Source organism: Cyprinodon tularosa, unplaced genomic scaffold (assembly GCF_016077235.1).
Source record: "Cyprinodon tularosa strain WSP-4 unplaced genomic scaffold, ASM1607723v1 ctg112, whole genome shotgun sequence".
Lineage (NCBI taxonomy): Eukaryota > Metazoa > Chordata > Actinopteri > Cyprinodontiformes > Cyprinodontidae > Cyprinodon > Cyprinodon tularosa.
The window spans coordinates 855,016-873,179 of record NW_024037916.1 but is presented as its reverse complement, the minus strand read 5'-3'; the positions used below and the strand labels follow the sequence as shown (position 1 = coordinate 873,179).

General features: G+C 39.0%; 1 protein-coding gene across 1 annotated transcript; it reads left to right on the top strand.

Moving 5' to 3' along the window:
- The first annotated feature begins 449 nt into the window (after positions 1 to 449).
- Positions 450 to 9,926, top strand: LOC119793368 (UDP-glucuronosyltransferase 2C1-like). The gene is made up of 7 exons (XM_038300526.1): positions 450 to 506; positions 1,174 to 1,963; positions 2,081 to 2,229; positions 6,381 to 6,512; positions 6,604 to 6,691; positions 8,385 to 8,604; positions 9,360 to 9,926. Exons 1-7 carry the CDS (start codon positions 450 to 452, stop codon positions 9,640 to 9,642), a joined length of 1,719 nt encoding a protein of 572 aa, XP_038156454.1. The 3' UTR covers positions 9,643 to 9,926.
- The last annotated feature ends 8,238 nt before the right edge of the window (positions 9,927 to 18,164 follow it).

Below are 18,164 nucleotides of genomic sequence, written 5' to 3'. Positions count from 1 at the left end.
TTTTATTTTATTTATTAAACACAATATAACTTCAATTCAAAGAGGAATGTTTGCTGATTGGTTCTTTTAGACCTGACAGACCAGATTACAGCTTCCATTGATTTATTTCAAATTTGAAACTTTGTGTAGCCTGTAAGGTAAAAAAAAAAAAAAAAAAGTATCAATTAATTGAATCATTGGGTCAGGAAATCGATACTGAATCGAATCGCCATGATGGGTGTGATTTACACCTCTAGTTATAACACAATGATTTCTATGACAGGAAGCGAATTTTGACCCTTGATCACACCTACATGCTTTGATGAAGGAAAAATCCTTTCAAAAACTTTGATCCCCAATTCCTTAAGTATATGCTGAATTATTTAAAAGTCTGTAATTCACAAGCTGTCGGAGGAGTTTCCTCAGATAGGACACGAGTAAACAGGACAAAATGGTGGCTTTGATTCAAAATGGCCAACTTCCTGTGGGCTGCACCATGGCCTTTAAAAGTCTTCTTTGAAGTTCCTGTAAGTAATGTCTGCTCATGCATGTCTTTTCTCTGCAAATTCACAAACCAGACCCCTCTGACCCAGCTATTATCTGAAACCTATGATCTGAAATCATCAGACATGTCTACTGTCCTCAGAGAGTCCATTTTATCCATGGGATACTTATAATTATTCTTTGTACAGCGAAACAATTGTGATTATCTAAGGAAATAGCATGGAAAAACCCCAGATAATTTGATTTTGATTTAATTTGGTTGAATTTGATTTGATTTAATGGATATGTAAAAAAAAAAAAAAAAAACATTCATACTTTTTTACCAAATAAATCAAGAGCAAATTAGTAAAATATAATTGAAAATAATCATAAAAATGAACAATTGTAAAATGTGTTTATTTTAACAGTAGAAAGCTGAGGAGTGATTGTTAACCTTCAAAGTCTTGATGTAAAAAAAAAGAAAGAAAGGTGGCTAAAAGATTACTGTAAAAACTGAAACATACGTAACAGCTGTTTCCAATTACCAAGGTAATCATGCCCTTGCCTCCACCAGTTGCAATTCTGATTTTTAAATCACTTATCTTTTTGCACTTTTTCAGCCATAACCCTTTACCTCTCTCACAGTTTTCCTGGGGTAAGCCTGTTATCGTGTCATTCAGTACAAAGAGGAACATGTCAGAGTTCATTTAGTTAATAAGTATCTGTGTGCAGAGCACCTGTTTAAAAGACCACAGCTTGTTTTCCTGCAGATCCACAGCCACCATGGAGCTGCGTCTCTCTGTCTGCATTCTGCTACTACTTTGTGGAACAAGGAGCTCAAATGGAGGAAAGATTTTGGTGTGGTACACAGAGGCCAGCCACTGGCTAAACATGAAGCCTGTACTGGAGACCCTGGTCGACAGAGGACACCAGGTGACCGTTTTGATCCCGAGCACATCATTATTCATGAACAGCAGTGAACCCTCTCGCTTCCAGTATGAGCCTTTTAATGTTTCAGTCACACAGGATTTTTTAGAAAGGTTTGTTGAGGAGTTCCTACATTTCAACATGTATGAAATGGACTTCATAAACCCTGTTCAGATTTACATGAAATTTATAGATTTAATGAAGCAAAACATGCAGACAACTTTGAAGTTTTTGGATGGGGTAGTGAAATCAGAACGCATCATGAAGAAGCTGAGGGAAGCAAAGTACAACCTGCTGTTTGCTGATCCAATCTATGCCGGCAGTGACCTGACAGCAGACATGTTGGGCATCCCCATCGTCTACTCATTGCGATTCTCAATGGTCAATAACTGGGAAAGGATGTGTGGTCAGCTACCTGCTCCACCTTCCTTTGTCCCTGGTGCTATGAGCAAACTCACAGACAAGATGGACTTCTCAGAGAGACTGTGGAACGCCCTTTTCTATGCTTTCAATGACTTTGTGCTGGAACAAGTTATGTGGAAAGAGGTTGACAAATATTACTCTGATATCAGAGGTGAGAAAGCTACAAAAAAAAAGAAAACAGAGACTAGAAAGACATGCAGATTAAAACATACATGAAAATATGTTTTATAATGTTTGTTTTGTACTCCTGTGCTGCTTCAATCAACAGGAACACCCACCAGCGCCTGTAAGATGATGGGTAATGCAGATATTTGGTTGCTAAGAACCTACTGGGATTTTGATTTTCCTCGCCCATTCCTTCCCAACTTCAAATTTGTTGGAGGGATCCACTGCAGACCGGCTAAACCTTTACCAGAGGTAGTATTATAATTTACACTTTCACCCCTAATAATTCAATTAAATTAACTTCAAAAATACTTTACTAATCCCAAACGGACATTACATGTTTCAATAACTCACACATTATTTCTTAAACAGGTGTTGTAGATGTTTATAGCTGTAGACAGGAAGGATCTTCTGTAGTGGTCTGTGTTGCACCGGATCTGGAGAAGCCTCTTACTGAAGACACTGTTGTTCTTTAAATATCTTCTGAAGAGGATGCTCACTGTTGTCCATAATTTGCTTCAGTTTTTGAAGAATTCTTCTTTGTGATATAATCTCTAGAGGTTCTAGAGGAGTTTCTAGAAGAGAGCTGGCCTTTTTAAAACAAGTCATTAGCTTTAATACTTTTACCCCAGCAAAGCATGGAAGAAGAGATCACACTCTCTACAACAGACTAATAGAAGATATGTAACATCTTGTTGCAAACACCAAAGGACCTAAGCTTCCTTAGGAAGTACAATCTCCTCTCTCCCTTCTTGTAGATGACTACACATTTATGTATCAAGTTTAGTTAGTTGTCCAAGTGAGTACTAAGCTACAGTATTTATCCTCTCAAAACCCACCCGGCACCGGCGACCGTTTTTATAGCGTTTACAACTAATAACTCAGAATGCATGAAAATTACAATGGTACATTTTTACCAATCTAGATATGTTAGACATCATTGGAAAACTTAGATTCTCCACAATTTAACCGCCAAGTTCATTTTATGGACACAGCGAGCTAACCTGACAACAGCCAGATGCATGTCTAGCTCCGCCTAGCTCCACTCACTTACATCTGGGACACCGCTCATTGAAAGTGATTTCCCCAACCAAATTTATGCTCTGGCCAATCAGGACGCAGGGCGGGTGTTTCCTGGATGTGACGTAGTGGAGAAGCGAGCGTGAGAATCCAACAACAATGGCGGCTCGCATCGAGGAAGCAAGCGTTAGCATTGATGCTGCTATTTCTTCTGTGTTGTCCAATCTTGTTTATATATTATAATATTGTTTCATTAAAAGAACATCAGAGAACGGCTTTGAAGGCTCTTCTCACAGCGTCACGGGTTAGCTTCGGTGTGAGTGGTTGAAATAGCACGTCGATAAAGATGACAGACAAGTGGCTTATCCAATCATATGCAAGGAGTTTTGATAAGGCCCAGCCTTCAGTAAAGGCAATTCCTATGGCGGTGTCCCAGATGTATGTGAGTGGAGCTAGGTGGAGCTAGACATGCATCTGGCTGTTGTCAGGTTAACAGCGAGCACCAAACCACAATAAACACAGGTACAGCAGCATGTCAAAATGTAAGCATTACAAAGATGCCACAACAACATACCTTTAAATGCGCCCAGAAGGTGTTTTCTAAACCCAGTCTTCAATTGTTTGTACTCAATTTGTCCATAAGGGTCTAAAGAATAAAAGTAATCCAGAATATTCATAATAAAATATTTCATTATGAGAAAATTGCCACATAATGTCTGTTTTTTGACATCAGAAAAGTTAGCCGGTCATAACTAATGCTTAGCATATTTCTAGCAAGACTTCCTTCCTCAAACATTTGTCTGTAATGTTTGGCATGTTTCTTTACATCGTCCTCTTACCTACAAGACAAAACTGTCTGCATCTTTATATGACTCAATTTAAGTCAGGGATAGCCAATGAAGTCTCTCAAGCTCTCCTTGCCTGTCAGCCAATGACGCCCAGAGTAGAGCGATATAACCCATCATAGAGTCCTGCTGTTATTGGTTAAGACAATGTGGGCTGTTTGACTTTGTGGCCAATGAAATAAGGTTTCAGACTAGTGTTGCGCCAATGCCATTTTTTGGCCCCGATACTGATACCCGATACCTGACTGTGCAGTATTTGCTGATACTGATTCCATCTGTTTGAAATTGATGTGTGTGTGTGTGTGTGTACATGAAGAACTGCATACTACTTGGATGTAAAATAATTGCCATCATGGCTTTGTCAGGCTGCTGCCTACCTTTGTGAAGCAGAAAAAATACTAATACAAAGTGAATCCAGAGCTTTTTATTGGCTCCCTGGAATGGGTGACAATTGTTACCCAAATATAACTTTTGGCTCTCAAAATGGTATCGGTGTCCTTTTTGTTGGTCCGTCCCGATACCTATACCACCATTTTAGTGCTGGATCAGGGCCCCGCCCGATACTGGTATCGGTATTGGTGCAACACTATTTCAAACCAGCGTAGACATGGCTGGGTTGCATAAAGCAGAGACGTGTTACCGGCTTGCGTAAGAGTGAAATACATTGCTGTGACTGGATCAGTGTGCACAGTTCGAAGCTGGTTACTAACAACGCTCCGATATTTTTGAAGTTTGGACAGTGATTTTGTTTTATTACAAGGCCAAAAGAAAAAACAAAAAAAACTCAAAAAGGCACTAGGGCTTATTTTAGCTTGAAAAGCAGTAGTTTCAATATTTTTTTATAGATATTTTTTATTTTTTAGGTTCATATAGATGTTACATTTTGTTATATGCACTGAAAAAAAGTAGAAAAAACTTGTTTTTATAAATGTTTTGTGACCATAAAAATGCTTCAGTATTATAACATGGGTCAAATAGTTGAGTAAAAGCATTTGGCAGAATCTGGCACATTTGGAGAGGTTTGGAGACACTGGTGACACCAAAGGTTCAAAGCCCCACAGCTCTGGAAGTTTTCCAGCTAGAGGTCTGAAATTTTCTGCATTTGTGGTTTACATGATGTAGAACAAATGTAGTATGTAAATGTATATTACAAATGTAGTATACAATGAGACATACCTCACAGTGTAATCTGCCTTGTCTAAATAACAGTGGGTTTGTTGAAGCAGGTGTATGATGGCATCATCAACTCCAACACAGAGGTGATAAGCAAACTGCAGGGGGTCCTGATAGCTGGTTGTTCGCTTGCTGAGGTGAACTAACAGAAGTCTCTCTAGGACCTTCATGATGGGGGATTTCAGGGCGACGGGTCTATAGTCACAGAGGACTGTTGGCTGAGACTTCTTTGGTACTGGGACAAGGCAGGAGGTGTTCCACATCCCTGGAAATGTCTCCTGGGTCAAACTAAGGGTGAAAATGGGCTGTAGAATCCCACAGAGCTGCTCTGAACAGGCTTTCAGGACTCTGGGGCTGACACCATCAGGACTTGGTGACTTATTATGATTCAGTCTCTCTAGTTGCCTCTTTATTTGACTTCTAGAAATAGACAGGTGAAAGGTGGTGGGAACAGCACCATCTTGTTGAGTTTGTTTCAGTCACTTGTGATTCGTGGTTTATTATTTGAGAAGTATTTCACTGTTCTGGTAGGGTTGGGGTTATCTGCACAGAAGTTTATGTAGTCAGTCACACAGTCATTGCATTGATGTCCTCTCCATGTGGCTGACACAGTGCATCACAATCTGTAGGCTCAAAATAACCTTGCAGGGCTACTAAAGCTTCCTGTCACCATCTTCTAACAGTTCTTTTTAACTGCTCGTATGGTCAGAATACCTGGCAGAGAGAGGCTTAAATCAGAGATGTGATCCTGCAGCCACATTTCAGTAAAACACATAATGCTGCATTGCCGGTATTCTGTCTGGCTCCTTGCTAGGGCTTGGAGTTCTTTTAAATTGTTACCTAAAGACCTCACATTGCCCATGATGATTGGTGAAAGGTTTAAATGTATTCTTCCTCACTCGTCTCCTTGCTCCTGCAGCCCTGGTGACCCTTTTCAGTTCGGCTGGTACTTGCATAAGTAGTTGAAGTATTATTTCAGCTTTAGAGATGTTAAAAAGCTGCCTCCAAAAAAAATAAAAATAAATCTACTTTCTAGGTTGTATTTATATGTATTATATAAAGTGTCCAAAAAGGACAAACATATAAATAAAATCCTTCCAGTTTCACAGCATTGATCAACAGAGGCGCAAATAATCAGAAAAAGAAACTCTTATCCAAAAATTGAAGGATTCAAGTTCTCTTGAAAAAGTATATCAGAGTCAAGTTAGCAGAACTACTCCAATGTGCAGCGACCTTAAGCAGTGCAATTCTAGAATTGAAACCATGAATCACATGAACCCTAATCTAATAGTCTGACTCAATTAGCATAGTCCCTTAATGAAAGTTAAAGGGTCAAATTAAAATGAAAATACTACTGTTTTACAGAAAATTAAAAGATTTGTCCAAAGCTCTGGAGATGCTGGGATCGTGGTCTTTTCTTTGGGATCTATGGTCAGGAACCTCACCACAGAGAAAGCCAACACGATAGCCTCAGCTCTCTCACAAATTCCACAAAAGGTAGGAAAGATCTCCAAATGTCAGCAGATCACAGCTCCCATACAGTTTACGCAATAACATGTTTAGTTTTGCTTACTTACTCTGTCTGCAGGTGCTTTGGAGATATAGTGGAAAAAAACCTGACACTCTGGGCTCTAACACTAAACTTTATGATTGGATACCCCAAAACGACCTGCTTGGTAAGCAAAGTACAACACCAAATTTCACAATGGCTTGAAGCAAAGGTTAAAAAAAAGCAACTCCATTATTAGAGTGATATCAGATCTTGTTACATTTTCCCTCCATAAAAACTTGGCTCTTGAAGAAATGAAATAGGATTTTTAAAGATTTCTCTCACTAACATTAGGAGCTAGTAACAGGGGTCGGGTTAACAAACACTGACACTTGATTCTAACCTGTCAAAGTTATAATTCTATCCAGCAAGATTTGGATGGATGGTGCCTGAAATGTTGCTCTCTCTACAAATATAGCATCAAATTACTTCTTTGTATTGCCATGTTGGTGTTCTCAATGATCATACCATAACAGATACATTTTTACGTGTTGCTTACTGTAGCTGTAGCTTTTCCTGCACTTTGGCCCAAACAAATTTTTTTTCCTGTATAGAATAAAAGTAACTTGGTTACCCAAAAGCATGTGCAAATTTTTTTCAAAAATGTGCCTTTTCAACAAATTATTTCTTTAATCTGGACCCTGTTGTGGTAAAAATATTCATCTGCATTCCAGAAGGAGATAGATTGTTATTATATCACTCTGCATGTTATTATCTTTCTTTGCAAAGATAGAACAAGACAATCATAGCAGCCCTATTAGCTCAATGTCCTGCCCTGTTATGGTTAGACAAAAGTCCATCTCACTAATTTAAACCCTGTGGAAGTTGTGAGAACACAATTAATACAAAACAATTACAAGTAAAATGTAATGTAATAAAGAAACCCTGAAAAAAAGTTTAGCTTGTTATGAGGAGGATTATTTTTATCCCCAACTCTCTCCAATTGGATAAACTACTCCAAAGTGCCTTTTAGACACCTTGTAGCCTTGCAGCTCTGAGGCCTGAAATAATGCTTTTATAAGCAAGTAAATCAGCACTCATACATCAATTTGTAAAAGGGAATTAATAGGATATTGACTTTTCTGACCACAACCCTTTGCAGCTACTTCACTAATTTTTCATTCATCATGTAAGTACTGTGCATTCTCTCCATTTAAAAGACTACTTTATTTATTTTATTTTATTTATAGTACACCGCACAATTATTGTAACCCCTATTAAATATTTGCGAGAAAGCATTTAGTTTAAGTTATCTTTTATTGAAGTAGCTTAATCACTGAACAAATATAACCCAACTTTTAGTCTAGTTTTAAAGAGTTTGGAAAATGTTCTTATATCAAGGGATAAATAAATAGAAGGTGAAATTCGTTTAACACAATTCCTATGGAACAAGTGTACGTAAAGCATGTTTTAAGTATATATAAGACTTTATTGACAGTGGACAGAGTTTTATAGATATTTAAATAGCTATCCATGTTTAATTGATTTACTGGGGCATAAATAGGGTTTGACGTTGCTCTTATTTACTCTTCAAAATGGGAAATAGGCCAAAGAGAACAGAAATCAACTTCTTGCCAAAAGTACTTTCTTGTGTCAGGAACAGTTGGAAAAATCCCTTATACTTGAATTTAAACTTTCAGAAAACTTCAACAATATATGATTTATGTGGTGTCACCGCATCACCTTAAAACATTTTATCTGGAGTTTCAATAACCGTAGAAGTTGCTGTGTAGTATTTATAATACACCTGTGACAACAAAACCCTGGACCTCGCTCCATGTTTTGATAAAGTAAACAACACACCTGATTGTTCCTATCAGGTCATCCAAAAACAAGAGCTTTCATCACTCACGGTGGTGCAAATGGAGTTTTTGAGGCCATCTACCATGGTATTCCCATGGTGGGCATCCCAACGTTTGCTGATCAGCCAGACAACATGGTGCACATGGCGGCTAAAGGAGCTGCAGTTAATGTGGACTTCAACTTCATGACAACTGAGGCCCTCAGAGATGCTATCAACACCGTCATCAATGACAAATCGTAAGTTATTTTACAGAGTACCAACTTAGTTTAAAGTTTTAGTGACAATATAGTTTGGAAAGTTTTTTTTATGGTGAAAAAAGTAAAAATGAACAATTTCTGAACGCCAAAAGAAAAAGTAGCCCCCAATTTCCTTTTGGTTTTGAGGATTACTAATAATGCATGTCTTCATATTTTTGTCTCAAAATGTCCTAAGACGTCTTGATGTGCACAAATGTCTTGAGAAGCCTTGTTTCTTCTTATTCGGACATCTTGAAGCGCCTTGAGAAACTGTGATGGCTGGATAAAAATTCCAAATAATGAAAATCTGAAACATAGTTTTGCAGACGATTAATCCAATCCAAAAAAAATCTTTTTTTTTCTTAACCCTGATCTATTAACTCTTTTTGGGGGGTTTCTTCAATGAGCTGTTGAAGATTCTGATGTCTGTAGCCAGAAATGATCTCCTGTAGAGGTATAATAATGTATCATTAGAAGCCCAAACTACAAAAAGTGTCTGATGAAGAGGATTCTCCATAATCTCATGCATTTTATGAGATAAAAACAACTTGTATCAAAAACACACCGAGTTTCTTCAGAGCACCCAAAACTAACTACTATACTAAACTATATTCAGTACAGAAATGTTGCTTTTTGGCCAGAAACATGCACAATAATCAAAAGCAGCACATAGAAAAAGGTGATTGTTCACACAGTGCTGTGCCTAGCTTAAGTGAAGTACTAAAAAGTGGTGTTTTCTTTCCATTCTATATCAGCTACAAGGAAAATGCAATGCACCTATCCAGGATTCATCATGACAGACCCATGAGTCCTCGGGATGAAGCCGTTTTCTGGATCGAATACACCATGAGAAACAAAGGAGCCAAGCATCTGCGGGTCCAGGCCCACGAGCTCACCTGGTACCAGTACCACAGCCTGGACGTCCTAAGCTTCCTCCTAACTGTAGCCTTGCTCTTCATTGTCATCCTCATCAAGATATGCAGCCTCTGTTTTAAGAGATGCTCCGGCAGAAAAACGACAAAGACAAAAGCTGAATAAAAAGATGAAGTGAGATTTTGTTTGTCAAAATGTAACCTGGCGCCGCTATGTATTGCCTCCTTAAAGTTGTCTGTCAATGAGCAATTGGCCTCTGAAGAAATTACCCCTGAAAGTAACTGTGTTTTTATGGTTTACTTGAAAATATTTCACCACTGTTTTCAATGCTGAGTCGCACAAAACGTACTGCACAACAGATGCTGGTAGATAAGAGTTCAGAGTTAGAGCTCCAAGAAGATATCTGTATTTTCTGTGGAAACACCACAAAACATGGATTTTACACATGCTAAAAAAAACTGAACAGAATATTCCTGGTAACTGTAAATGTTTTCACAGTCACCCTGATTAAAAATTATATTTTTGCATCAATGCAGCTGGGTGATAGCTGCAACAAATTAATATCTAACTTTAAATGACAGCAGCAAGGCATGGTAGTGACCCGATAAAGTGGCATGCTGCTGAAGCTCAGTTTATTCAGAACTTTACTGTAAACCATTTTTTAGTGTTTAATATATTTATTCAATTCACATAGTATAAGAATATGAAAGGAATTACAGAAAGGAATAAAAAAAAAAACAGGTAGTAAAAATATAAACAATCCCTCCCACCCCCCCCCCACTGTCGTTTACAAAATCAACAAAAACATAACAACACACAGCATAGACCGTCAAAAAGGAGGTAGTAGACAGATAATTGAAAAATAATAACCAGAATACCATACAGATTCAATCTTGTAATACTGTAGATGGTTGGCTGAAAAAGGTTAAGAAAGGTCTCCAGACTTGATAAAATTTCTTTTCAGAGCCCCTCAAAACGAAGCGAATTTTCTCCAACTTAAGGTGGAACAGCACATCTTTGATCCAATGCGATACTGTGGGTGGGGCAGCATCCTTCCACTTGAGAAGGATCAAACGGCGTGCTAGCAAGGTGGAGAAGGCGATGAGTTCCCGACCACCAGCAGGCAAACCAAACCCTTCAGTCGTAACCCCAAAAAGCAGCATAAGTGGATTCATGGCTATACTGACTCCAAGTACACTAGAAAGTGCCTCCCTAATACCTTCCCAATATTGCTGTATCTTGGGACAGAACCAGATCATATGGATTAAAGTGGCCTCTGCTGATTTACATCGATCACATGTCGGGTCAATGTGAGGATACATCTTAGCCAGTTTATATTTATGGAGATGTGTACGATGTACTATTTTAAACTGAATGAGAGAGTGTCTTGCGCACATTGAGGATGTGTGAATTTTCCTTAAAACATCAGCCCACTCTGCTTCACTGAAATTCACCTGGAGATCCTGCTCCCAAGCCCCTTTAATAGATAACGATGACAAAGTCTCCAGGTGGCATATAAGGTGCAATATTGAGGAAATTGCTTTCTTTTTGGTTGGATTAAAAAGCATTAGTTCATCGACTAGATTTAAGGGAGGTTTATCTGGAAACCGGGAGATTGAGCCTGAAATAAAGTGTCTTACTTGCAAATATCTAAAAAAATTGGATGAATGGAAGTTATATTTAACGGAAAGCTGTTGGTAAGATGCAAATTTATTATCAATAAAAAGGTCGTTGAAAGTCTTCAACCCCACTCCAGACCACTTTTTAAACGTGGCGTCAAGCATTGAGGGAGGAAAAAAATTATTAGATGCTACTGGGCTAAACAAACTCAAATCATGGAGGCCAAAATGTTTTCGAAATTGGGAATAAATTTTAACTGACTCGCGTACAACAGGATTATCAATAGATAACTCTTTAAGATGTGAAGTTGATGCACCAACTATAGCTGGTAGAGACAGTAAACCGGATGTAAGTCTCTCCACCTCCACCCATGATGGACCATTATTATCAGGATGCCTATACACCCAGAAAGACAAACTATGAAGATTGGCTGCCCAGTAATAATATCGAAAATTGGGGAGAGCTAAGCCGCCATCCTGTTTAGATTTCTGTAGATGTTCTTTACGCAAGCGTGGTTTTTTGCTATTCCAAATAAATGAGGAGATAACCGAGTCGAGTTTTTTGAAAAAAGAGTTAGAGAGAAATACTGGAAGGCTTTGGAATAAGTACAAATATTTGGGTAACACCGACATCTTAACAACATTTACTCTACCAATTAAAGAAAGAGGAAGAAGTGACCATTTAGACATATCCTGTTGGACCTTTACATGTAATTTGTCAAAGTTATTTTTAAAAAGATCACCAAACTTTCTTGTCACGGTAACCCCAAGATAAACAAGACTATCTGTAGCAACCTTAAAAGGTATAGTAATATTATCCAGGGCCGAGGTACACAAATTCAACGGCAATAGTTCGCTTTTATGTAAGTTTAATTTGTACCCCGAAATTTTCCCAAACCCTTCGAGAAGCTCCAGAATAATGGGAATAGTTGTCTCGGCCCTAGACACAAAAAGCAACAGATCGTCAGCATAGAGAGCTAATTTATGTTCAGTGCCGCATCTTATAATGCCCTGAATTGAATGATTATTCCTTATAGCTATGGCTAGCGGTTCAATAGCCAAGACAAAAAGCAAAGGACTAAGGGGACAGCCCTGCCGAGTACCGCGATGTAGCCTGAACATTTCAGAGTAGTGGTTATTCGTCAGAACCATCGCGGAAGGGCAAGCATACAGTAATTTAACCCATGATATAAATGCAGCACCAAACCCAAATCTATGGAGTGTCTCAAACAAATAGTCCCATTCTACTCTGTCGAATGCCTTCTCTGCATCCATGGAGAGAAGGCACTCGGAGTCCATCTGGTTTGAAGTGTATACAATATTAAGTAAACGACGAATATTGGAATGAGCATGTCTATCTTTCACAAAACCTGTCTGATCCGGAGATATTACAAAAGGCAAAACTTTTTCCAAACGCAGGGCCAATACTTTAGCTAGAATTTTGTAATCACTGTTCAATAATGATATTGGTCTATAAGACACACATTCCAAAAGATTTTTATCTTTTTTCGGAAGTAATGTAATACAAGCTTGATTTAGAGTGGCAGGAAGAGACCCCTTGCTCAAAGAATCTGCACAGACTGCTGCAAAAATTGGAGTTAAATGTTGAGAAAAGGCAGCGTAAAACTCACTCGGCAGACCATCAGATTTATGAGATTGCAGTGAGTTAATCGCTGCCACGATCTCTTGCTGCTGTATTGGTGCGTCCAGGGCCGCCACCTGCTCTGGAGACAAAGTAGGGAATGGTAAACCTCCAAAAAAGTCCGACAATAGGGCAGAGTTGCTGGGGTTATTGGAACAATACAAATCCTGATAATAACACTGAAATGCTTTATTTATGTCGCACTGATCAGTGACCGTCTGACCTGTCTGAAGAGTCACCCCATTAATCGTTTGTTTAGCTCTGGCTCCTTTCAATTGTCTTGCCAGAATCTCACCAGTCTTATCTCCATGTTCATAAAAATTGCTGCGGTTCTTTAACAACAGTCGTTCAATATGGTGTGAGGTTAGTAAGTCATATTCTGAGGCGAGTTTCAAACGCTCTTTGTAGAAAGCCGAGGAAGGGGTTTGTGCATTTCTACTATCTATTTCAGCTATCTGTTCTTCCAGCTTCGTTTGTCTTAATTTTGAGTCTCTCTTTTTTTTAGCCATAAAAGATATAACCTGACCTCTCAGATATGCCTTAAGGGCTTCCCAAACAGTTGATATAGAAATGTCTGGTGTAACATTAATGTCTAGAAATAAAGAAATTTGTTCAGTAATAAAGTTTGAGAAACTCTCATCGGATAGCAGAAGAGGGTTAAATCTCCACATTCGTCTGTGCATCCTAGCATCTGGTATATTCAGTTTAAGTAAGAGGGGGGCATGGTCCGATACTACAATAGGTTGGTATTCACAAGATTGAACATCAGATATCAACTTATTGTCAGTAAAGAAATAATCAATTCTACTGTATGTTTGATGGGCATATGAGAAAAAAGAATACTGCCTATCAGTTGGATGGAGGAAACGCCAAATACCAGAGATGCCATAGGTTGAAAGAAATGACTGCATATAAGAGATAGATTTAGGTGTTACATAACCCAGCCTTACAGATGACCGATCCATCCCCGGGTCCAGACAGAAATTAAAATCACCGCCCATGATAAGCAAGTGCGAATTCAGGCAAGGAAGCAAACTGACTACGCGGGAGAAAAAATGGGGGTCATCACAGTTTGGAGCATAAACATTGGCTAAAATAACGTTAATATTATAAAGCTTACCAGTCACTATAACATATCTCCCATTTGGGTCAGCTATGGTTGTGGATGGAATAAAAGTGATATTTTTATTAATCAGGATAGCAACACCTCTAGCCTTGGCCTGAAAAGTTGAATGGAACAGCTGCCCCACCCATCCACATTTAAGTCGAGCATTGTCAGAATTTTTCAGATGTGTTTCCTGGGTGAATGCTATTCCAGCACCCAAGTTTTTGAGGTGTGTGAGAACCTTCTTCCTCTTAACAGGATGATTCAGCCCTTTAACATTCCAAGTAATTATGTTTAATGAGTTAGCCATTTATAATGATAAATAAGGCTATTAACCAGAAAACTACACATTCCTTGTCTGTTTAACAACATAAAAAGCGCAAAAGTATCCTGGTAGAAAACAAAAATAAATAACAAAATCAGTGAAATGCAGCACTTTGGTCAAACAACGACAGTGGAGAAAAGACCTACCCCCGAACCCCCAGGTGACACTAGCTGCTAGAACGAGCAGCACACCTACACTAACAAACTGAATTACTCCCGTAACTAAACTAGCTTAGAACGTAAAAAAAAAGCTCCTCCATCCCGCTTAGGTAGATTATAAAATAAGCCCACCCTAATAGTAAGTTAGATTGTAAGACCCACATAACTATAAAGTACAAATTCAAATGAACACCAGTAACAAACCACCAATGAATTGTGACATTACTCACGCCGTAAAACTGAAGCAATTACTGAACTAATATGCAGTGCTAAGAAGTATCATTCACGGTTTCTTAAAGTCTTGAGCAAACTTCTCAGCCTCTGCCACAGAGCCGAGTGCGACGCGTGTACCGTCTGTGTTGACAATCCGAAGCCGGGCAGGATACAGTAGCGAAGGTTTCAGTCCCAACCCGTACAGAACTGACATAACCGCTGCGTATTTCTTCCTTTGACTGACCACCTCGGGGCTGTAGTCCTCGTAGATTCTGAAAGGATTGTTTTGGTACATTAAAGTTCCCCTTTTCCTGGCCTCCCGGATCACTAGCTCCTTGTTTTGGTACCGATGGAAGCAAATGGTGACCGGCCGAGGCCTGCCACCAGAGCCTGGTTTGGGAGCCAGACTGCGGTGCGCGCGGTCCAGTTCTGGAGGAGAAGGGAAAATGTCCCGTCCAAAAACATCCTGCAGTAATTGCGAAAAGAACTTGCATGGCTGTGGACCTTCACTGTTTTCTGCTATGCCGATTAAACGGACATTCCCCCTCTTATTTCTCCCTTCCAAATCTGTTAGCTTAGCCCTTAGCTTGGTGTTATCATCCTGAAGAGATGTGCAAAGATCCTCAACCATGGACAGACGTTGGTTAAGCGACTCCGCATCGTGTTCAAGGGAATCCAAACGTTCGCCATGGCTGTTAACAGTTTGTTGGAGCCCGTCCAATTTGTTATTCACTTGATCAAATGCCTTTCTCATCTCGTCCAACAGGGCTGTCTTGAGGTCGGTTAGCGAGTGTGCTAGGTCAGCTTTGCTAATACTGCTAGCCGCAGCACCAGCAGGGTCCTGTTCGGTTTTCTCACTCGATTTTGCAAGTTTAGGTGGCATGATGCAGCGAAGCACTGCCCGATAGTGGGGCAATTCGAACAGATCACTCGTTAGAAAAAAAGGTGAGTGGATATAAAAGTAAGAACATGCGGGAGCAAGAGGAACGCGCGTCCTACTCCATCTTAAGCGGAAGCCCCCGTAAACCATTTTTTATTCATATCTCATTGTTTGCTTTGTAAATTCAGTTAACTAAATTTATCTATCAAATTATAGTTTTTCTAAGCCTTTCCAATCGCATATATATCCAGAGCATGATGTTGCCCTTTCCATGGTTCATTTTAAGGTTAAAATCAGTCTTTTCTATATGTGTGCCTACCTTCACTGCAAAAATTATCTAAAAATGAGTTAAAGTTTCTTTAATTAACTGTATTTTGCCTTAATTTGAGCAGTTAAATAACATAATCTGCCAATGGAATTAGCATTTTTACTCTTAAAATAAGTGTAAAATTAGATAATTAGATATTATGCACTTGAAATAAGAGACAGCAGTTGTTTTTTCTTATTTTAAATGTAAATTGCCTCATTGCATTAGCAAAGAGTCTCACTTACCTGCTTAATTCAAGAAAAAAAGAGCTTCTTTTAAGAAAAATTGACTTTCATTTTTTTTCCAGTGTTGTAGCTGCAAAAATGTTTTTCTTTTCTTTTTTTTTTTTTTAATCAAGGGAGGATCCATAGTCTGTTGCTACTCCTGTTGCTTTGTTGCTGATGCTACTCGCATCAGTGTTTACATTCTTCTTCTCTAATAGAAAGGTTTCCCTGAATGCAGTTTATAAAGTAATTCTACATAACTAGCGTGTTGCTATCTGGGAATTATGTTAACACATTTTTTTTTTGGATTTCTTAAATGTTTGGATTTTATTCCTTTAAGCACCCCCAAGTAAAACTTCAACTTAAATGTCAAATAAACGCAACTAAAACTGAGGTAAAGTTTTGTTTACTAAATAAGGATATTATATCAGCTGCATGATGGAGCAGTGTGTAGCACCGCTGCCATGCTTGGGTTAAATTCATGGACTGCATGCAGTCTGCATGTCTTCCTTGTGCATGCTTCAGTTCTCTCCAGGTTATCTGGCTTCCTTCCACAGTCCAAAAACATAACTGTTAGGTTAATTGGCGTCTCTAAATTTTCCTTAGGTGTGAGTGTCTGTGCATGATTGTGTGTCTCTGTGTTGCCCATAAACAGACTGGTGACCTATTCAGGGTGTACCCCGCCTTTTGTCCATAGACTGTTGGAGATTTGTGCCAGCCCCACAATGACACTGATGGATAAGTGGGAGAAGATGGATGGATTCATATTTTAGGATATTCAGTACCAGATTATTTAATTAAAGATTTGTTAGAGAACATTACCAGAAAGCATAACAAAGACCAAGGAACTCAGGAACTAGGTCGCAGAGAAAGTGCTCTAGAACTTTAAGGCTTTTTAGATGAAAAAACAATATCAATTGAACATCCCAGGGAGGAATGTTCACTTCATTATTGCAAAATAGGCAAGAGTTTGACCAACTGAAAACCTACCAAGACATGGCTGTCCACTTAAACTGACAGTTGAGGCCAGGAAAACATAAGTTGGAGACGCTGATTGGTAAATTTAAGGAGATGTGATGGTGTTGCTCATAATAAGGCATATATTAATTCCTTTTTTAGCTATTGCAGACCTGCCTTCTGTAGTGTTCAGAATCTCTCAACCCAACAGTTTTTTCTGTAATTAATTTCAGTTACTCCAACTGTGCAGGTGAACACTGGACACATTTACCTTCTGATTAACTTTTCTACTGGGAACTTTTTGTGTTGACACATTTTTTTTTTCTCTTTTCTAGCAGTAAGGAGTCACTGAGCTAGTACAAGCATTAGCACTACTGTGGGTTCATTCTCTTAATCTCTTCCTCTTTGCTGCTCTATGTGTCCGGTGATAAGTTATATCTCTAACTCTTTAATGATAATGATATGTGGAATAAGCGTTATATTTTTTTAGCTGGGTGTCAGAGCTACAGTTCCCTGCCATGTAGTGTTACTCCAGCAGTTCCTGAACAGCTGTGGTCCTAGGATGGACGGGTGGCAGAGAGTAAAGTGTAGTCCTAGAGCCCCTCCCAATGGTCAACACCAGCCTGTCTACATTTCTAACTAATTTTCTCTGCTCAACGAAACACCCACTAAGAAGTCTATCTCTGGTAATCGGTTCCTCCAAAGTCAGAAATGTTTCCGCTAAAGACACCAGAGACCCAGGTGATGTAGTCAAATGTTTGCTGGGGGCAAGACAAGACAATAAATCTCATCTGAAACTGCTGGCTAAAATCTATAAATACTTATACACATACATGGGTTGGGCCTTCATACCATCCCCATGGACTTGGTTTCTAACAGTTTGTGCAAACACATGCACATTTGTGGCCTGCTGGAGGTCATTTTGCAGGGCTCTGGCAGTACTCCTCCCATTCCTCCTTGCACAAAGGCTAAGGTAGAGGTCCTGCTGCTCGGTTGTTGCTCTCCTACGACCTCCTCCACATCTCCTGGTGAACTGGCTTGTCTCCTGATAGCGTCTCCAAGTTCAATTCACACAGATGAAAATGAACTAAGTATCCTAGTTCACTTCTTCAAAAATTAATTAAGCTCAAAAACTTATAAATTTTCTAGTTCATGTTGATTTGGTCAATTAAGCCACGATTCTACAATATAACATATTTTATCAGAATCAGAAATACTTTAATAATCCCAGAGGGAAATTACTTTTTTTACACGCTC

Excerpts from the sequence above, each read along its gene's own strand:
- LOC119793368 (XM_038300526.1), top strand. The coding sequence starts at position 450 with ATGGCCAACTTCCTGTGGGCTGCACCATGGCCTTTAAAAGTCTTCTTT. Across the intron at positions 507-1,173 it reads AAGTCTTCTTTGAAGTTCCT|TTAATAAGTATCTGTGTGCA; the intron begins GTAAGTAATGTC and ends GAGTTCATTTAG. Across the intron at positions 6,513-6,603 it reads TCTCACAAATTCCACAAAAG|GTGCTTTGGAGATATAGTGG; the intron begins GTAGGAAAGATC and ends CTCTGTCTGCAG.